A 22,757-nucleotide genomic window follows, 5' to 3' on the forward strand; every position below is an offset into this window, starting at 1 on the left:
TTGATGTTCCAACATTCCATCTTGCATTATTTCCTTTTTATTTCAAGAACTTCCTTTAAGCTATTCTTTTAGAGCAGATCTCCTTCAGACAAATTCATTTAGTTTTGCTTCACCTGAGAATGTCTTTTTTCCCTTTATTCTTCAAGTACATTTTAACTGGATACAGAATTCTTAGTTTATTAATTCTTTTCTTTAAGCACTTGAAAAATATTATGCCACTTCCCTCTGTTCTCCAGGGTTTTTGATAAGATCTGCTGTCATTCTAGTTGTTTTCCCACATAGACAATGTATCATTTCTCTTACTGCTTTCAGGATTTTTTCTTTTTCTTTAATTTTCAGGAGTTTGATCATTATGTTTTGGCATGAATTTCTTTGGGTTTTTCCTGTTTGGAACCTTCTCAGCTTTTTGAATCTGTAGGTTTATGCCTTTTGCCATTTTTTTCAGCCATAATTAGTTGGAATACTTTCTTCAGCCCTATATTCTTTTTCCTCTCCTTCTGGGACTGATAACATGAATGCTAGATGTTTCATTATTAGTCCCATAGGTCTCTGAGGCTCTGTTCATATTTTTCAGTCTGTTTTTACTCTTGTTCACTTCTATAGTTCTATCTTCAAGTTCAGTCTATTTTCTTCTGCTACTGAGCCTATCTAGTAAGTTTTTCATTTCAGTTATTATAGTTTTCAATTCTAAAACTTTCATTTGGTTCTCCATCTCTTCAATTTCTTTGCCGAGACTTCCTACTTTAAAGTTTAAAGTGTGGTTGTAATTGCTTGGTAAAGTATTTTTATGATGACTGCCTTAAAATCTTTGTTGTAATTCCAACATCTTTGTCATCCTGGTATTGGTATATGTTGATCATCTTTTCTCATTGAAGTTGAGATTTTCCTGGGCATTGGTATGAATGATTTTCTACTGTATTCTGGAAATTTGGGGTATCATCTTACAAGACTGTGGATCTTATTGAATCTTCTGATTCAACAAGTCTCCTCTGATATTGTGCAGCAGGGAAGGGAGCACTGCCTTGTTACTGCTAGGTGGGTGTGGAAGGAGTTCCTCTACTGTTCAGTAAGGATGAAAGTCTAAGCTCCCCACTAGTTCTTCTCAGACACTATCTGTAAGGAGGGAGGGGGCACCTCTTCACAGCTGTGTGAAGGCAGTAGTTCCCCACACAGCCTCGCTGATAGGGATGGGAATGGGGCTGTAGTTTTTTTCTGTGGTATTTGGGTAGATTAGAACACATTTATTGTCTAGAAGTTTTCTGTCTGGCTAGGCTGTCCCTTTCCTGTTCCCTTAGCTAGAGGGAGAAGGTCTTTCCTGGATCTTTTAAAATCTATACCCATTTGTGTTTCTGGGATGATAACTTCTCCAGCACCCAGTCCAGGATACATGAGGCAGAAGGAAAACTCAGGAAATTCACTGCTGTGTCATTTCTTAGGTTCAAAGTCCCTAGCCAGTCTCCCTTCTTTTTTCCAACTTTCAGAGTCTTCTTATGTTTGTATTATAGTAATGTCCAGGGTTTTTAGCTGTACTTAGCAGGAAGAATAGGGAGAAGTGGGTCTATTCCTTTTTGTCTGGAAACAGAACTCTTTTTTTTTTTCAAAAGTGAAAATATTCAAGAATATGAAAATTTCTAAATATGACTTTGGCCAAATCTCTTAAGTTTTGATTAGTAGTGGTATCATTTTTCATTTTAAAACACTATATAATTTTAAATTTGATTTCCTCTTTAATCAAAGAATTATTTGCAAAAATATTAATTCCTTCATGGTCAGGTTTTTAAGATATTATTTTTGTTTTAATTAATTTTATGTGCTATGTCTGGCAATATCAACTATATTATTTCTACTTTTAAAAAATAAACATTCTTTGTGTATTCTGTCTTTCTGGGTATACTTTCACATACACCCATAAACACAAAAATCAAGTCTGTTAATCCTCTATATCTTTAATTATTTTGTATAATGGATCTGTGACATTATGATAGAGGTATGTTATAGTTTCCCACTATGACTGTACAATGGATTTATCATATTGTCCTTAAGTTTTCCTAAATATCTGCTTCATGCATTTCACTGATATCCTTCAGTAGATAAAAATTTATAAATGTTCCACCGTCTTCATGTACTATAACTCTTATCAATATAAAATATCCTTTATATCCCATTTACTGATTTGTGCCTTGAATTCTATTTGCTATTTTTGATATTAATATTGCCATAACTGCTTTCTTTTTGTTAGCATTTACATGATATATCTTTATGTCTTCCTTTATTTTCTGTTTTTCCATACAATTTTATTTTAGGGATAGCTTTTGTAAGTAGCATCTAGCTAGATTTTGCTTTTACCTATCCTAGGAATCTGTATTTAATATGAGAATTTAACTAATTCACATTTTAATGTGATCACTAATATGTTCATTCTCATTTCACCAGCACAATGTTTTCCCTGACAAAAATACACAGCTATTAGTAATGTACATTTTGGAGACTGACAGACCTGGTTTGAGGCCTGATTCTGTTGCTTACTAGCTTTGTGACTACACAATGAGTCACCTTCTTCATCTATAAAATGGGGGCTATTAATAGTACCTACCTGAATAGGGTTGTTGTAGAGATGTCAAAATAATGCACTGAAAGCACTTAGCTCAGTGCATGGCACAGAGAAAGTGCTCAATAAACACTGCAGTTACTATTGCTATTGATACTTCTGTTTTTTGTTGTGTGACCATGTACCAAGTATCAAAACTTTGTGACTTAAATCTAGATCTTAATTTTATTCTTCTTCCCAAGCTATGGTTGTATATCTCATCCCAACTATTAGGCATTTCAATTTTGAAACCTCTTTGTCACTACAAACTCAACATGTCCCTTTATAACTGGCATCTTCCTTTATAATTTCTCTGCTTTTATCAATGGCAGCATTATATACCTAGTCTCTCTAAATGTTGGCATTGTCTTGATTCATATCTCATATCTAGTCAGCCAACACCTGACTTGCAGGTGGTGTTTAAAATGACTCTGTATCCTTCTTTCCCACTCAATTTTTACTATCATCAATCCAGTGTATCTTCTCATCACCTCATACTTGGATTAATTTCATTGATATCAGATTTGTCTAACTACAGTGTATACTGTCACTAAGTCAATATTCCCTAAATATCACTTTCATCATATCACTCCTTGCTCAAAAACTTTTAATAGCTTCAGACTTCTGAGACAATTTGTTTTAAATTTCTCTGCTTATTTTCAAGGTCTTCATAATCTGACCCTATTTTACTAATCCAATTTTGTTGATAATTATATTCCAACATGAAAGGTCCACTCTATTCAGCTTGGCCTCTTCACTGTCCACTCACAAGTCAAGGGCATCCCTGCCCTCCAGGCTTCACCTATGGTATTTTTTCCCTCACCTAAAGTACCTTTCCTTCTTCTCTCCTCACATATGAATACTACACATCCCAAAAAGCCTGGATAAGTCCCACCTAGTCAAGAAATTTTCTTTGACAACTTGATCACTGTCATTGTAAAATACTAATCTAATGGTTTTGTACTTCTTTATATACTGTCTTGAATTGTTTTCTATTAATTTTGTGAATTAGCTTTGTTTCTCCAATTAGACTTTTTATACTTTCCTTAATCCTTTATACTTTCTAAAGGCAGTTCTGGGAACACAGTAGTTATTAAATGGGCACTTGTTAATTGTTTTAAATAAAGAAGAGGGCTTCCCTGGTGGCACAGTGGTTGAGAGTCCACCTGCCGATGCAGGGGACATGGGTTCGTGCCCCGGTCTGGGAAGATCCCACATGCCGCGGAGCGGCTGGGCCTGTGAGCCATGGCCGCGGAGCCTGTGCGTCCGGAGCCTGTGCTCCGCAACGGGAGAGGCCACAACAGTGAGAGGCCCATGTACCGCAAAAATAAATAAATAAATAAATAAATAATAAATAAATAAAGAAGAAAGACAAAAAGAAGAAAGACTACCCTACTTCCTCAACTCCTGTGCTTTTGAAGCACTTTAGAGATGTGACCAAAATCCCTAACAGTCTGTCTGGACTTTGAATGATTTATGACAAAGGATTCTTCTCTAATGAAAAGGAATCCTATGTACTTTGGTAGTACAAACAGGCCTTTGGAAGCAACAGCAGAGATACAGAAAGGAAGCAGTGCTTCAGTATTGGCTCTAGTCCTCCAGGAATTGAAAGAACAATAAAGCCTTTCACTCAGTTTCAAGTAAGCAATGTCAGGAAGTCCAGCTAATAAAGGAAAGATAAACTGAAAGGCTTTTTACTTTTCCCTGCTAGATTTTATTGCTTCAGTTAGGCAAGCCTTGCAAAGAGAAGTCTAGGAACTTATCTATAAAATCTTGATGCTCCACTGGAGTAAGACAGATGCAGAATATAGTATTACTGTCTTTAAAATGAATCATATTAATAAAGTTTCTGTAAATTGGCCTAGAAACCAATTATCTGAAGTAGCCCCAAACAAGTTATTCTATTACATCTCTTGAATTATAGCTCTCAAACCACCTGAAATATTCTTGTGTATTGGTTTATTTGTTACATATTTATTCTAAAACATAAGCTCCGTGAGAGCAGAAACCTCACCTGCCGTATTCACCCCATGTATGCCCAGTGCTTTGAAAAGTGCCTTGCACAAAACAAGAGCTTAAAAAAACTGCTGAAAGAATAAATGACAAAAAGTAGCTTTCCAGTGGCTCTATGATTTTGAAGGGCTAACCACATGACTTATTTCAAAAATACATTCGTTCCTTGCCTCATACATCCTTACCAAGCATGCTGTGTGAGATGGGGAAGGTGATGGTGGGCTGGCCTGTCATTCTCCAGCGGCTACAGAGATAGGAGAGATCTGTTCTAAGCATTTCCACTATGATGTTGTTGTCCAGAGCCAGGTAGAACTGTTGCTGGTCTATAAACTGAGAAAAAGGAAAATAACAGTTCAGAATAATTTACCCTTACAACTATCAAATAATATTTCAAAGTGCTCACATATACACAAGGGTATATAAGATATCACAGGGGCAACAATACCTCCAAATTTAATGCCTAATTCTTCCCAAAGTATCTGGTGGCTTACTGGTACATATAGTAGTTCTGGACATTTTTAGTGTGTTATAGTTTACAAAGTGTTTTCAAGTACATGATTTTATTTAATTCTAACAACCCAGTGAGGGCTTTTCTCCTTTTTAATGGATAAAAAAATAAGGACAAGAGACACTGAGTAGATTAGCAAAGTTATATGACTAGCAAATGGTAAAATCAGAGATAGAATCTATGGCCCATTATTCTTTCATCTATACCTCAGTTGCACTATTTCAGATGTAAGATGACAAAAGAAAGCTTAAGCTTTCTTTCCAGAAAATAGTTTATCCTCCTATACACACATATAATAAGGCTTGCTATTATAATATGGGTAATAAACATCAGGCTAATAAACAGTGTATAATCATGGCTAAAACAGTACTGACATTTTTGTTTAGAAGAGGATATCAGACATTTCTAGGCATGTAAAAAGGGCCCTTCCCCAAAACAAATAGAACACTTAATTCAGTAGCTGAATAAAAAAGACGATATTTTGTTTATAAAGGATACAGTATTATGTTTAATCTTTAATAAAGAGTACTTTTAAAAGTACTCCAACATTTATAAAATCCTTAATCACTGTTTCTGCAACACCCAGGACTACACTTGGTAGCCAATGTCACTTGGCATAGCTCTGTGCTTCAACATCAATTCAGTCCAACCCAACAAAGATTGGGCTGGCCAAAAAGTTCGTTCAGGATTTTCCATAACATCTTATGGAAAAAACCCAAACGAACTTTTTGGCCAACCCTATTTACTGAGCAACTTAATATATACAAGGTCCCGTGAAACTCTGACACTTGTCTCAACGCCACTAAGTGCTTTATTTCTATAGTGTTTCTCTTTTACTTCCATTCATCTCAATGCACATTAAAGCTCAGTCCACCCACCTGTGGAGTGAAGGTAAAGATAGTTTTCCGAATGTCATAGAGTTTTGAAGTTCCAAGGACTCCCATGTGTCTGTAGGGTCTTCCACTGAGTTTCATTCTGCTGTTGCACCCTGATATAGAATTGAGAAATGGTCAAGGTATTTTTGCAAATCCTATCAGCAAATATTTTTGTAATAGTTTACACTTCTTCACTGAACAAACTAAACTCTGTCTCAGAATTAGTGTACATGTCATATACAGGGCCATACTAAGCACTGTGGGGACTTCCAAGAGAAAGACTAGGCAGTTATCTCTGTTCTTAAAGAAATGTATGCTCTTATAAAGAAGCTAAATCATCTTAAGAGTTAAGAGTTAAGAGTTCTATGAATGATAGAATGTTCTTATCAATATTCATAAGCAAATTCACTGAATTTTCTTAAAGCCCATGAAAATTGCAAAAGCTATTCTTTTTTTTCTCTATGTTTCTATTGCCTCATTTATTTTGGTACCAGTAAGATATTCTGACACAATTTTTTAAAGATTTTGTTTTAAATTTTTCTTTCTTTTTTAAAATTTATTTATTTATTATTTACATCTTTATTGGAGTATAACTGCTTTACAATGGTGTGTTACTTTCTGCTTTTACCAAAGTGAATCAGTTATACATATACATATGATCCCATATCTCCTCACTCTTGGGTCTCCCTCCTCCCCACCCTCCTGATACCACCCATCCAGGCGGTCACAAAGCACCGAGCTGATCTCCCTGGGCTATGCAGCTGCTTCCCACTAGCTATCTATTTTACGTTTGGTAGTCTATATATGTCCATACCACTCTCTCACTTTGTCACAGCTTACCCTTACCCTCCCCACATCCTCAAGTCCATTCTCTAGTAGGTCTGTGTCTTTATTCCCAACTTACCCCTAGGTTCTTCATGACATTTTTTTTCTTAAATTCCATATATATGTGTTAGCATAAGGAATTTGTCTTTCTCTTTCTGACTTACTTCACTCTGTATGACAGACTCTAGGTCCATCCACCTCACTACAAATAACTCAAATTCGTTTTTTATATGGCTGAGTAATATTCCATTGTATATATGTACCACATCTTCTTTATCCATTCATCCGATGATGGACACTTAGGTTGTTTCCATCTCCTGGCTATTGTAAACAGAGCTGCAATGAACATTTTGGTACATGACTCTCTCTGAATTATGGTTTTCAAAGGGTATATGCCCAGTAGTGGGATTCCTGGGTCATATGGTAGTTCTATTTGTAGTGTTTTAAGGAACTGACATACTGTTCTCCATAGTGGCTGTACCAATTCACATTCCCACCAGCAGTGTAAGAGTGTTCCCTTTTCTCCACACCCTCTCCAGCATTTGTTTCTAGATTTTTTGATGATGGCCATTCTGATCGGTGTGAGATGATATCTCATTGTAGCTTTGATTTGCATTTCTATACTGATTAATGATGTTCAGCATCCTTTCATGTGTCTGTTGGCAATCTGTATATCTTCTTTGGAGAAATGTCTATTTAGGTCTTCTGCCCATTTTTGGATTAGGTTGTTTGTTTTTTTGATATAGAGCTGCATGAGCTGCTTGTAAATTTTGAAGATTAATCCTTTGTCAGTTGCTTCATTTGCAAATATTTTCTCCCATTCTGAGGGTTGTCTTTTCGTCTTGTTTATGGTTTCCTTTGCTGTTCAAAAGCTTTGAAGTTTCATTAGGTCCCATTTGTTTACTTTTGTTTTTATTTCCATTTCTCTAGGAGCTGGGTCAAAAAGGATCTTGCTGTGATTTATGTCATAGAGGGTTCTGCCTATGTTTTCCTCTGAGAGTTTGATAGTTTCTGGCCTTACATTTAGGTCTTTAATCCATTTTGAGCTTATTTTTGTGTATGGTGTTAGGGAGTGTTCTAATCTCATACTTTTACATGTACCTGTCCAGTTTTCCCAACACCACTTACTCAAGAGGCTGTTCTTTCTACATTATACATTCCTGCATTCTTTATCAAAGATAAGGTGACCATATGTGCGTGGGTTTATCTCTGGACTTTCTGTCCTGTTCCACTGATCTATATTTCTATTTTTGTGCCAGTACCATACTGTCTTGATTACTGTAGCTTTGTTGTATAGTCTGAAGTCAGGGAGCCTAATTCCTCCAGATCCGTTTTTCATTCTCAAGATTGCTTGGCTATTCGGGGTCTTTTGTGTTTCCAAACAAATTGTGAAATTTTTTGTTCTACTTCTGTGAAAAATGCCAGTGGTAGTTTGATAGGGATTGCAATGAATCTATAGATTGCTTTGGGTAGTAGAGTTATTTTCACAATGGTGATTCTTCCAATACAAGAACACGGTATATCTCTCCATCTATTTGTATCATCTTTAATTTCTTTCATCAGTATCTTATAATTTTCTGCATACAGGTCTTCTGTCTACTTAGGTAGGTTTATTCCTAGATATTTTATTCTTTTTGTTGCAATGGTAAGTGGGTGTGTATCCTTAATTTAACTTTCAGATATTTCATCATTAGTGTATAGGAATGCCAGGGATTTCTGTGCATTAATTTTGTATCCTGCTACTCTACCAAATTCATTGAATAGCTCTAGTAGTTTTCTGGTAGCATCTTTTTTTTCTTCTTTATTAGTTTCTGCTTTATAAGAAAGTGAATCAGTTATACATATACATCTGTTCCCATAACTCTTCCCTCTTGCGTCTACCTTCCTCCCACCCTCCCTACACCACCCCTCCAGGCGGTCACAAAGCACCAAGCTGATCTCCCTGTGCTATGGGGTTGCTTCCCACTAGCTATCTACCTTACGCTTGGTAGTGTATATATGTCCATGCCTCTCTCTCGCTTTGTCACAGCTTACCCTTCCCCCTCCCCATATCCTCAAGTCCATTCTCAAGTAGGTCTGTGTCTTTATTCCTGTTTTACCTCTAGGCTCTTCATGACATTTTTTCCCTTAAATTCCATATATATGTTAGCATACGGTATTTGTCTTTCTCTTTCTGACTTACTTCACTCTGTATGACAGACTCTAGGTCGATCCACCTCATTACAAATAGCTCAATTTCATTTCTTTTTATGGCTGAGTAATATTCCATTGTATATATATGCCATATCTTCTTTATCCATTCATCCGATGATGGACACTTAGGTTGTTTCCATCTCTGGGCTATTGTAAGTAGAGCTGCAATGAACATTTTGGTACATGTCTCTTTTTGAATTATGGTTTTCTCAGGGTATAGTCCAGTAGTGGGATTGCTGTGTCATATGGTAGTTCTATTTGTAGTTTTTTAAGGAACCTCCATACTGTTCTCCATAGTGGCTGTACCAATTCACATTCCCACCAGCAGTGCAAGAGTGTTCCCTTTTCTCCACACCCTCTCCAGCATTTATTGTTTCTAGATTTTTTGATGATGGCCATTCTGACTGGTGTGAGATGATATCTCATCGTAGTTTTGATTTGCATTTCTCTAATGATCAGTGATGTTGAGCATTCTTTCATGTGTTTGTTGGCAGTCTGTATATGTTCTTTGGAGAAATGTCCGTTTAGGTATTCTGCCCATTTGTGGATTGGGCTGTTTGTTTTCTTGCTATATAGCTACATGAGTTGCTTAAAAATTTTGGAGATTAATCCTCTGTCACTTGCTTCATTTGCAAAATATTTTCTCCCATTCTGAGGGTTGTCTTTTCATCTTGTTTATGGTTTCCTTGGCTGTGCAAAAGCTTTGAAGTTTCATTAGGTCCCATTTGTTTATTTTTGTTTTTATTTCCATTTCTCTAGGACATGGGTCAAAAAGAATCTTGGTGTGATTTATGTCACAGAGTGTTTTGCCTATGTTTTCCTCTAAGAGTTTGATAGTATCTGGCCTTACATTTAGGCCTTAATCCATTTTGAGCTTATTTTTGTGTATGGTGTTAGGGATTGATCTAATCTCATACTTTTACATATACCTGTCAAGTTTTCCCAGTACCACTTATTGAAGAGGCTGTCCTTTCTCCACTGTACATTGCTGTCTCCTTTGTCAAAGATAAGGTGACCATATGTGCGTGGGTTTATCTCTGGGCTTTCTATCCTGTTCCATTGATCTATCTTTCTGTTTTCGTGCCAATACCATACTGTCTTGATTACTGTAGCTTTGTAGTATAGTCTGAAGTCAGGATATCTGATTCCTCCAGCTCCGTTTTTTGTTCTCAAGATTGCTTTGGCTATTCGGGGTCTTTTGTGTTTCCAAATTTTGAAATTTTTTATTCTACTTCTGTGAAAAATGGCAGTGGTAGTTTGATGGGCATTGCATTGAATCTGTAGATTGCTTTGGATAGTAGAGACATTTTCACAATATTGATTCTTCCAATCCAGGAACATGGTATATCTGTACATCTATTTGTATCATCTTTAATTTCTTTCATCAGTGTCTTATAATCTTCTGCATACAGGCCTTTTGTCTCCTTAGGTAGGTTTATTCCTAGATATTTTATTCTTTTTGTTGCAATGGTAAATGGGTGTTTTTCCTTAATTTCACTTTCAGATATTTCATCATTAGTGTATAGGAATGCCAGGGATTGCTGTGCATCAATTTTGTATCCTGCTACTTTACCAAATTCATTGATTAGCTCTAGTAGTTTTCTGGTAGCATCTTTAGGATTCTCTATGTATAGTATCATGTCACCTGCAAACAGTGACAGCTTTACTTCTTCTTTTCCGATTTGGATTCCTTTTATTTCCTTTTCTTCTCTGATTGCTGTGGCTAAAACTTCCAAAACTAGGTTGAATAAGAGTGGTGAGAGTCGGGAACCTTGTCTTGTTCCTGATCTCAGTGGAAATGCTTTCAGCTTTTCACCATTGAGGACGATGTTGGCTGTGGGTTTGTCATATATGGCCTTTATTATGTTGAGGAAAGTTCCCTCTATGCCTACTTTCTGCAGGGTTTTTATCATAAATGGGTGTTGAACTTTGTCGAAAGCTTTCTCTGCATCTATTGAGATTATCATATGGTTTTTCTCCTTCAATTTGTTAATATGGTGTATCATGTTGATTGATTTGCGTATATTGAAGAATCCTTGCATTCCTGGAATAAACCCCACTTGATCATGGTGTATGATCCTTTTAATGTGCTGTTGGATTCTGTTTGCTAGTATTTTGTTGAGGATTTTTGCATCTATGTTCATCAGTGATATTGGCCTGTAGTTTTCTTTCTTTGTGACATCCTTGTCTGGTTTTGGTATCAGGGTGATGGTGGCCTCCTAGAAGGAGTTTGGGAGTGTTCCTCCCTCTGCTATATTTTGGAAGAGTTGGAGAAGGAAAGGTGTTAGCTCTTCTCTAAATGTTTGGTAGAATTCGCCTGTGAAGCCATCTGGTCCTGGGCTTTTGTTTGTTGGAAGATTTTTAATCACAGATTCAATTTCAGTGCTTGTGATTGGTCTGTTCATATTTTCTATTTCTTCCTGATTCAGTGTTGGCAGCTTGTGCATTTCTAAAAATCTGCCCATTTCTTCCGGTTGCCCATTTTATTGGCACAGAGTTGCTTGAAGTAAAATCTTATGATCTTTTTTATTTTTGCAGTGTCTGTTGTTACTTCTCTTTTTTTATTTCTAATTCTATTGATTCGAGTCTTCTCCCTTTTTTCTTGATGAGTCTGGCTAATGGTTTGTCAATTTTGTTTATCTTCTCAAAGAACCAGCTGCAAAAGCTATTCTGATCAACAAACTTATCAGGGTAAACTACGCCTCTACAAAGCTGAAGAAAAACCTCATCAGTTTAGAGGAGCTTCAAGATGGCAGAGGAATAAGACGCAGACATCACCTTCGTCTTCACAAATACATTAGAAATACATCTACATGTGTAACAGCTCCTACAGAATACCTACTGAACGGTGGCAGAAGACCTCAGACCTCCCAAAAGGAAAGAAACTCCCCACGTACCTGGGTAGTGCAAAAGAAAAAACAAAAAACAGAGACAAAAGAATAGGCACGGGACCTGCACCAGTGGGAGGGAGCTGTGAAGGAGGAAAGGTTTCCACACACTAGGAAGCCCCTTTCGCGCGCAGAGACTGGGGGTGGTGGAGGTGGGGAGCTTCGGAGCCAGGGAGGAGAGCGCAGCAAAACGGGTGTGGAGTGCAAAGCAGAGAGATTCACGCACAGAGGATCGCTGCTGACCAGCACTCACCAACCCGAGAGCCGTGTCTGCTCACCCGCCGGGGCAGGCAGGGGCTGGAAGCTGAGGCTCAGGCTTCAGTCGGATCCCAGGGAGAGGACTGGGGTTGGCTGCACAAAAACAGCCTGAAGGGGTTAGTGCGCTACAGCTAGCCGGAAGTGAGTCCGGAAAAAGTCTGGAGCTGCCGAAGAGGCAAGAGACCTTTTCTTGCCTCTCTGTTTCATGGTGCGCGAGGAGAGGGGATTAAGAGCACCGCTTAAAGGAGCTCCAGAGACGGGCGCGAGCCGCGACTATCAGCGTGGACCCCAGAGACAGGCATGAGACGTTAAGGTTGCTGCTGCAACCACCAAGAAGACTGTGTGCAAGCATAGGTCACTATCCACACCTCCCCTCCCAGGAGCCTGTGCAGCCCGCCACTGCCAGGGTCCCGTGATCCAGGGAAAAGTTCCCCAGGAGAACACACCGCACGCCTCAGGCTATTGCAATGTCACGCCAGCCTGTGCCGCCGCCGGGTCGCCCCGCCTCCGTACCCCTACCTCCCCCCGAACTGAGTGAGCCAGAGCCCCCGAATCAGCTGCTCCTTTAACCCCAACCTGTCTGAGCGAAGAACAGACGATCTCAGGCAACCTACACGCAGAGGCGGGTCCAAATCCAAAGATGAACCCTGGGAGCTGTGCGAACAAAGAAGAGAAAGGGAAATCTCTCCCAGCAGCCTCAGGAGCAGAGGATTAAATCTCCACAATTAACTGGATGTACCCTGCATCTGTGGAATACCTGAATAGACAATGAATTATCCCAAATTGAGGAGATGGACTTTGGGAGCAAAGATATATATACATATTTTCCCTTTTTCTCTTTTTGTGAGTGTGTATGTGTATGCTTCTGTCTTTATAGCTTTACTTTTACCATTTGTCCTAGGGTTCTGTCTGTCCATTTTTTTATTTACTTAAAAAATTTTTTTCTTAATAATTAGTTTTTATTTTAATTATTTTATTTTATTTTACTTTATTTTATTTTATCTTATTCCCTTCCTTCCTTCCTTCCTTCCTTCCTTCCTCTCTATCTCTCTGTCTCTTTCTTTCTTGCTTTCTTTCTTTCTATTTTTTCTCCCTTTTATTCTGAGCCGTGTGGATGAAAGGCTCTTCGTGCTCCAGCCAGGCATCAGGGCTGTGCATCTGAGGTGGGAGAGCCAAGTTCAGGACACTGGTCCACAAGAGACCTCCCTGCCCCACATAATATCAAACGGCAAAAATCTCCCAGGGATCTCCATCTCAACGCCAAGACCCAGCTTCACTCAACGACCAGCAAGCTCCAGTGCTGGACACCCTATGCCAAACAACTAGCAAGACAGGAACACAACACCGTCCATTAGCTGAGAGGCTGCCTAAAATCATAATAAGGCCACAAACACCCCAATACACACCACGAGACGTGGAACTCCCCACCAGAAAGACAAGATACAGCATCATCCACCAGAACACAGGCACTAGTCCCCTCCACCAGGAAGCCTACACAACCCACTGAACCAAATTTAGCCACTGGGGACAGACACCAAAAACAACGGGAACTATGAACCTGCAGCCCGCAAAAAGGAGACCCCAAACAAAGTAAGTTAAGCAAAATGAGAAGACAGAGAAACACACAGCAGATGAAGGAGCAAGGCAAAAGCCCACCAGACATAATAAATGAAGAGGAAATAGGCAGTCTACCTGAAAAAGAATTCAGAATAATGATAGTAAAGATGATCCAAAATCTTGGAAATAGAATAAATACAAAAAATGTTTAACAAGGACCTAGAAGAACTAAAGAGCAAACAAATAGTGATGGACAACAAAATAAATGAAATTAAAAATTCTTTTGAAGGAATCAATAGCAGAATAACTGAGGGAGAAGAATGGATAAATGACGTGGAAGATGAAATAGTGGAAATATCTACTGCAGAGCAGAATAAAGAAAAAAGAATGAAAAGAACTGAGGACAGTCTCAGAGACCTCTGGGACAAAATTAAATGTACCAAGGTTCAAATAATTGGGTCCCAGAAGAAGAAGAGAAAAAGAAAGGGTCTAAGAAAATATTTGAAGAGATTATAGTTGAAAATTTCCCTAATATGGCAAATGAAATAGTTAATCAAGTCCAGGAAGCAAAGAGAGTCCCATACAGGATAAATCCAAGGAGAAACATGACAAGACACATATTAATCAAATTATCAAAAATTAAATACAAAGAAAAAATATTAAAAGCAGCAAGGGAAAAACAACAAGTAACACATAAGGGAATCCCCATAAGGTTAACAGCTGGTCTTTCAGCAGAAACTCGGCAAGCTTGAAGGGAGTGGCAGGACATACTTAAAGTGATGAAGGAGAAAAACCTACAACCAAGATTACTCTGTGCAGCAAGGATCTCATTCACATTTGATGGAGAAATTAAAAGCTTTACAGAGAAGCAAATCTAAGAGAATTCAGCACCACCAAACCAGCTTTACAACAAATGCTAAAGGAACTTCTCTAGGCAGGAAACACAAGAGAAGGAAAAGAACTACAATAGGGCTTCCCTGGTGGCGCAGTGGTTGAGAGTCCGCCTGCTGATGCAGGGGACACGGGTTCGTGCCCCTATCCCGGAAGATCCCACATGCCGCGCAGCGGCTGGGCCCGCGAGCCATGGCCGCGGAGCCTGTGTGTCCGGAGCCTGTGCTCCGCAACGGGAGAGGCCACAGCAGTGAGAGGCCCGCGTACAGCAGAAAAAAAAAAAAAAAAAAAAGAACTACAATAACAAACTGAAAACAATTAAGAAAATGGTAACAGGAACATACATATCGATAATTACCTTAAAGGTAAATGGATTAAATACTCCAAGCAAAAGACACAGACTGGCTGAATGGATACAAAAACAAGACCAGTATATATGCTGTGCACAAGGGACCCACTTCAGACTTAGGGAAACATACAGACCGAAAGTGAGGGGATGGAAAAGGATATTCCATGCAAATGGAAATCAAAAGAAAGCTGGAGTAGCAATTCTCATATCAGAAAAAATAGACTTTAAAATAAAGACTATTACAAGAGACAAAGAAGGAGACTACATAGTGATCAAAGGATCGATCCAAGATGAAGATATAACAATTGTAAATATTTATGTACCCAACACAGGAGCATCTCAATGCATAAGGCAAATACTAACAGCCATAAAAGGGGAAATCGACAGTAACACAATCGTAGTACGGGACTTTAACACCCCACTTTCACCAATGGACAGATCACACAAAATGAAAATAAATAAGGAAATACAAGCTTTACATGATACATGAAAAAAGATGGACTTAATTGATATTTATAGGACATTCCATCCAAAAACAAGAGAATACACATTCTTCTCAAGTGGTCATAGAAAAAGCTCCAGGATAGATCATATCTTGGGTCACAAATCAAGTCTTGGTAAGTTTAAGAAAACTGAAATCGTATCAAATATCTTTTCTGACCACAATGCTATGAGACTAGATATCAATTACAGGAAAAAATCTGTAAGAAATACAAACACATGGAGGCTAAACAATACACTACTTAATGACCAAGAGATCACTGATGAAATCAAAGAGGAAATCAAAAAATACCTAGAAACAAATGACAATGAAAACACGACGATCCAAAACCTTTGGGATGCAGCAAAAGCAGTTCTAAGAGGGAAGTTTATAGCAATACAATCCTAACTTAAGAACTAAGAAACATCTCAAATACAAAACCTAACCTTACACCTAAAGCAATTAGAGAAAGAAGAACAAAAAACCCCCAAAATTAGCAGAAGGAAAGAAATCATAAAGATCACATCAGAAATAAATGAAAAAGAAATGAAGGAAACGATAGCAAAGATCAATAAAACTAAAAGCTGGTTCTTTGAGAAGACAAACAAAATTGATAAACGATTAGCCACACTCATCAAGAAAAAAAGGGAGAAGCCTCAAATCAATAGAATTAGAAATGAAAAAGGAGAAGTAACAACTGACACTGCAGAAATACAAAGGATCATGAGAGATTACTACAAGCAACTCTATGCCAATAAAATGGACAAACTGGAAGAAATGGACAAATTCTTAGAAATGCACAACCTTCCGAGACTGAACCAGGAAGAAATACAAAATACGAACAGTCCAAACACAAGCAGTGAAATTCAAACTGTGATTAAAAATCTTCCAACAAACAAAAGCTCAGGACCAGATGGCTTCACAGGCGAATTCTATTAAACATTTAGAGAAGAGCTAACACCTTTCCTTCTCCAACTCTTCCAAAATATAGCAGAGGGAGGAACACTCCCAAACTCCTTCTAGGAGGCCACCATCACCATGATACCAAAACCAGACAAAGATGTCAGAAAGAAAGAAAACTACAGGCCAATATCGCTGATGCACATAGATGCAAAAATCCTCAACAAAATACTAGCAAACAGAATCCAACAGCACATTAAAAGGATCATACACCATGATCAAGTGGGGTTTATTCCAGAAATGCAAGGATTCTTCAGTATACGTAAACCCATCAATGTGATACACCATATTAACAAGTTGAAGGAGAAAAACCATATGATCATCTCAATAGATGCAGAAAAAGCTTTTGACAAAATTCAACACCCATTTATGATTAAAAACCCTGCAGAAAGTAGGCATAGAGGGAACTTCCCTCAACATAATAAAGGCTGTATGTGACAAACCCACAGCCAAGATCTTCCTCAGTGGTGAAAAACTAAAACCATTTCCACTAAGACCAGGAACAGAACAAGGATGCCCACTCTCACCACTCTTATTCAACATAGTTTTGGAAGTTTTTGCCATAGGAATCAGAGAAGAAAAAGAAATAAAAGGAATCCAAATTGGAAAAGAAGATGTAAAGCTGTCACTGTTTGCAGGTGACATGATCCTATACATAGAGAATCCTAAAGATGCTACCAGAAAACTACTAGAGCTAATCAATGAATTTGGTAAAGTAGCAGGATACAAAATTAATGCACAGAAATCTCTTGCATTCCTATATTCTAATGATGAAATATCTGAAAGTGAAATTAAGGAAACACTCCCATTTACCACTGCAACTAAGAGAATAAAATACCTAGGAATAAACCTACCTAAGGAGACAAAAGACCTGTATGCAGAAAATTATAAGACACTGATGAAAGAAATTAAAGATGATACAAATAGATGGAGAGATATTCCACGTTCTTGGATTGAAAGCATCAACACTGTGAAAATGACTATACTATCCAAAGCAATCTACAGATTCAATGCAATCTGTATTAAACTACCAGTGGCATTTTTCACAGAACTAGAACAAAAAATTTCACAATTTGTATGGAAACACAAAAGACCCCGAATAGCCAAAGCAATCTTGAGAATGAAAAACGAAGCTGGAGGAATCATGCTCCCTGACTTCAGACTATACTACAAAGCTACAGTAATCATGACAGTATGGTACTGGCACAAAAACAGAAAGATAGATCAATGGAACGGAATAGAAAGCCCAGAGATAAACCCACGCACATATCGTCAACTTATCTTTGATAAAGGAGGCAGGAATGTACAGTGGAGAAAGGACAGCCTCTTCAATAAGTGCTGCTGGGAAAACTGGACAGGGACATGTAAAAGTATGAGATTAGATCACTCCCTAACACCATACACAAAGATAAACTCAAAATGGATTAAAGACCTAAATGTAAGGCCAGATACTATCAAACTCTTAGAGGAAAACATAGGCAGAACACTCTGTGACATAAATCAAAGCAAGATCCTTTTTGACCCACCTCCTACAGAAATGGAAATAAAAACAAAAATAAATATATGGGACCTAATGAAACTTCAAAGCTTTTGCGCAGCAAAGGAAACCATAAACAAGACCAAAAGACAACCCTCAGAATGGGAGAAAATATTTGCAAATGAAGCAACTGACAAAGGATTAATCTCCAAATTTACAAGCAGCTCATGCAGCTCAATATGAAAAAAACAAACAACCCAATCCAAAAATGGGCAGAATACCGAAATAGACATTTCTCCAAAGAAGATATACAGACTGCCAACAAATATATGAAAGGATGCTGAACATCATTAATCAGTAGAGAAATGCAAGTCTAAACTACAATGAAATATCATCTCACACTGGTCAGAATGGCCATCATCAAAAAATCTAGAAACAATAAATGCTGGAGAGGTTGTGGAGAAAAGGGAATCCTCTTGCACTGTTGGTGGGAATGTAAATTCATACAGCCACTATGGAGAACAGTATGGAGCTTCCTTAAAAAACTAAAAATAGAACTACCATATGACCCAGCAATCCCAGTACTGGGCATATACCCTGAGAAAACCATAATTCAAAAATAGTCATGTTCATTGCAGCTCTATTTACAATAGCCAGGAGATGGAAGCAACCTAAGTATCCATCATTGGATGAATCGATAAAGAAGATATGGCACATATATACAATGGAATATTACTCAGACATAAAAAGAAATGAAATTGAGTTATTTGTAGTGAGGTGGATGGACCTGGAGTCTGTCATACAGAGTGAAGTTAGTCAGAAAGAGAAAAACAAATACCGTATGCTAACACATATATATGGAGTGTAAGGAAAAAAGAATGTTCATGAAGAACCTAGGGGCAAGATGGGAATAAAGACACAGACCTATTAGAGAATGGACTTGAGGATATGGGGAGGTGGAAGGGTAAGCTGGGACAATGTGAGAGAGTGGCACGCACATATTCACACTACCAAACGTAAAATAGATAGCTAGTGGGAAGTAGCCCCATAGCACAGGGAGATCAGCTCAGTGTTTTGTGACCACCTAGAGCGGTGGGATAGGGAGGGTGGCAGGCAGGGAGATGCCAGAGTTAAGAGATATGGGAACATATGTATATGTATAACTGATTCACTTTGTTATAAAGCAGAAACTAACACACCATTGTAAAGCAATTATGCTCTAATAAAGATGTTAAAAAACACATTTTATCCAAATAAGTCAAGATATTTTAATATTCTTATGTCTGATAGGAAATTTTGTGGAAGGTTACAGTAAAATTTGCTTTGCAGGGGAGCTATTTTGAAAAGTGTGAATCGGGGGGAGGCTTGAACTATCAGACAGCTACAAAAGTAAGGCACAATTTTGATGAAAATTTAAATAGAACATATACATCATGTGTCTCAATATCATCTATGTGTGTATATACGTATGTATGTGTATACATACACGTGTGCACATTCTCACACATCCACCTTATTTCCCTGAGTATGTCTTCTTTTTATAGTTTAGCATTCTGAAATTAGAATATACCTCTCAATTGATGTCTGTGCTAAATGTAGTTGAATTTCTTTTTGTCTTTCAAAAGGCAATTATTACATCTTATAATGCCTCTTTCAATGAGGAATATTTCATTTATTCAGACATTTTTTCCTTTTATAACATAGGATAACACTATACACTTTGTTCCCAAACTCTTTTTCCCCAAAATCTATATTAAATAACCTTTCATGTCAGTACTGACAGAATTAGTACTACTGTTTTGGGGGGGCTGGAACACACTTTCCTTGGGGATTTCATTTTTGCCCCTTCTTTATCCTAAGTATGATACTTATCATATATGCCACATTTTTAGTGTTGCTTCAGTCTTAGGGACAGAACCTGAGAGCTGTCAGTGCCTTTGCCATATTCCAGTGTCCACTCTGTAAAACACACGCTTTACCTGAGACTGATATCATAAGCAGGTTTATCCACTGTTCCCTTTGTTCCCTCCATTTTGTTTCTTTTTTATTATGGCAAAATATACATACAGTTTATCATTTTAACCAGTTTAAATTGTTCAGTGGCATTAAGCACATCTATAATGTTTTACAACTATTACTCCCACCCATCTTCAGAAAATTTTCATCTTCTCAAACTGAAACTGTACCCATTAAACAATAACTCCGCATGCTCCCATCCTCCCAATCCCTGGCAATCACCATTCTTTCTGTCTCAATGAATTTTCTTACTCTAGGTACCTAATATATGTAGAGTTATACAATATCTATCCTTTTGTGACTGGCTTATTCCACTTAGCATAATGTCTCAAGGTTCATCCATTTTATAGTATGTGTCAGAATTTTATTCTTTTTTTAGGCTGAATAATACTCCATTGTATGTATATACCACATTTTGTTTATCTTTTCATCCATCAATGGATGCTAGGTTCTTTTTTAAAAAATTGCTTATAGTATAATATACATAAAGTACATGAATCTTAAATGTAAAATTTGATGAATTTTTACATAGCAAACACATAACCTAAATCAAAATATGGAACATTATCAGCACTGAAGAAGCCTCCATTGTGCCCCTTCCCAGGTATTAACGTCCCACAGACCCCAAAGTTAACCACCATTCAAACTTCCACCATCATAAGTATGATTTGTCCATTAAAAAAAAATTTTTTTTTAAACTTTATTTATTTATTTCTGTGGTACGCGGGCCTCTCACTGCTGCGGCCTCTCCCGTTGTGGAGCACAGGCTCCAGACGCGCAGGCTCAGCAGACATGGCTCACGGGCCCAGCCGCTCTGCGGCATGTGGGATCCTCCCTGACTGGGGCAGGAACACACGTCCCCTGCATCGGCAGGTGGACTCACAACCACTGCGCCACCAGGGAAGCCCTGATTTGTCCATTTTTGAGCTTTATATTAATAGAATCATACAGTATCTACTTTTTTGTATCTGGTTTCTTTCACTCAACATTATATCTATGAGATTCATCCATATTATTGTACATACAATTAGTTCATTCATTTTCATTGTTGTATGATATTCCAGTGTATGAATGTATAATTATTTATCCATCCACTTGTTGACAGACATTTGAATTTTTCCTCCAATTTTTTGTTATAAATAAAGCTCCTATTAACATTCTTGTTTGGGAGGTCCCAAAGATCACCTCCAGGTTTGGTGATTCGCTAGGATTCACAGGACTCAACATAGAGCTATACTAATGGCTAAGGTTTATTACAGCAAAAGGATACAAAGCAAAATCAGCAAAGAAAAATGGTGCATGGTGCATGGTGCAAAGTCCAGAGGAAACCAGGCACAAGCTTCCAAGACTCCTCTTCCCAGTGGAGTTGCACAGCACGTGCTTAATTCCTCCAGCATCTAATTGTGACAATATATATGAAATGTCTACCAAGGAAGCTCATTAGAGACTCAGTGCCCAATGTTTGTTTTTATTAGGGGCTGGTCACATAGGCATCGTCTGCCTAGCATGAACCAAAACCCCAGACTCTCAGAAGAAAAACAGGTGTGCAGCATAAGCCATACTGTTTGCACAGTTTAGACACAGTAAGCCACCCTTATCATTCAGAGGATGGTGAAACCCTCTGAAAATCCAAGTCCCCAGATGCCAACCAAGGGCCAATCTTGCAAGCAGGCCTTTCTAAGGATACATTCTCAGGCCTGCCATGTGAACTCTTTGTACCTGCTACCCCCTTGGCTCTTGGCCAAGGTGTCTTTGTCAGTAGGACCCTACAAAGTAGAGTGAGACCAACCTGCAGTATTGTCCTCAGTTATGTCCTCAGGGGTCTTAGCTTGAGCCAGATAAAAGAAATCCATTATCATAAACATGTATCTTCAAAAACCAGGTGGCTTCCTCCTTAAGTTTCCATAATTAACCCTTTATTTTTTAACGTGGCTTGAGGCATCAATCCAGGCACAGCACAAGCCTGTTCAGTAAACTGAAGCTGACCTGAATGCCTTCCAGGGCTGAGGCAGTGCCATGATAGTCAAGGCTCACTGACAAGTACAATTCCAGAAGGCATATGCAGTACCGTTGGACAAAAAAAAAAGTTTACAATTGTTAGGGCATCCCAAGCAGGACATAACATTAATTAGGCAGTTTAGGCTCACAGAACCCTTAATGTGGCTAGCCTCCCACCGTGAGGCCTCCCACCCTAGGGTTTCCAATCCAATCCAAAAAGTTCAGTTCAGAACTTGGTTTCAAAGGGAGTGTTTCCTGAAGGCAGCTGGATCCAAACAATTTTGTTTGTTCATAGCACCAGTTCATCTGCCTTGCAAGTGTAGACGACATGCGGAGGTGCTGAGTGGAAGGTGGAGGAGCTGGGGCCACCACCTGCTGTCTCAGAGTCAGCTCTGTCAGATCTGACCTTAGGCTCAGCAGTCAGTTTGAATTCAAAGCACTCTCAGCACCAGGGAAGACAACACGTGCTTTTATTAGGGAGGAGGGGAAAGCTTCCAGGAGCAGTCCTAAAAATCAAAGATCACTAATGTCCTCACCCTTCACTCATACCTCCCCAGGTGTTTTGTTTTTTTCTCCAGTGTTACAAAATCTGTGTGTTCCATTTAGCTGTTATAGTTGTAAAATCATCCTCTCCTCTCATCCAGACCTTTTGTCTAAAAGAGTTGTATGTAAGAAGCTTAAAAGCATTTTCAGAGGCAAACATTTTTATACAACTTAATCAGAAAGACATATCATGTCCAGGAATTGGTCAAGATGAAATCCTGAATTTTCAAATATTTAAAAAATGGGTTTTCATACTTCCCACTCCTTTCATCCTGATCATTTATCCAGTGAGCAGCTTAGAAAAGATCATTCTCTTTATGAGGACAGCTACATTTAAT

At 38.3% G+C, this 22,757-nt stretch overlaps 1 protein-coding gene across 3 annotated transcripts in view; it reads right to left on the reverse strand.

Annotated features, from left to right (window-relative positions):
• The window catches only part of PHKA1 (phosphorylase kinase regulatory subunit alpha 1), a 131,896-nt gene that overhangs the window by 38,601 nt on the left and 70,538 nt on the right, over positions 1–22,757 (reverse strand). For all 3 annotated transcript variants that reach the window (XM_082609490.1, XM_082609489.1, XM_082609488.1), the window contains 2 exons: positions 5,987–6,096; positions 4,786–4,930 (listed from right to left, as the gene is read on the reverse strand). In XM_082609490.1, coding sequence (XP_082465616.1) covers positions 4,786–4,930; positions 5,987–6,096 — 255 coding nt within the window. The remainder of the gene's footprint in view (positions 1–4,785; positions 4,931–5,986; positions 6,097–22,757) is intronic.

This window comes from Mesoplodon mirus (genome assembly GCF_964341445.2).
Source record: "Mesoplodon mirus genome assembly, chromosome: X".
Classification (NCBI taxonomy): Eukaryota; Metazoa; Chordata; class Mammalia; order Artiodactyla; family Ziphiidae; genus Mesoplodon; species Mesoplodon mirus.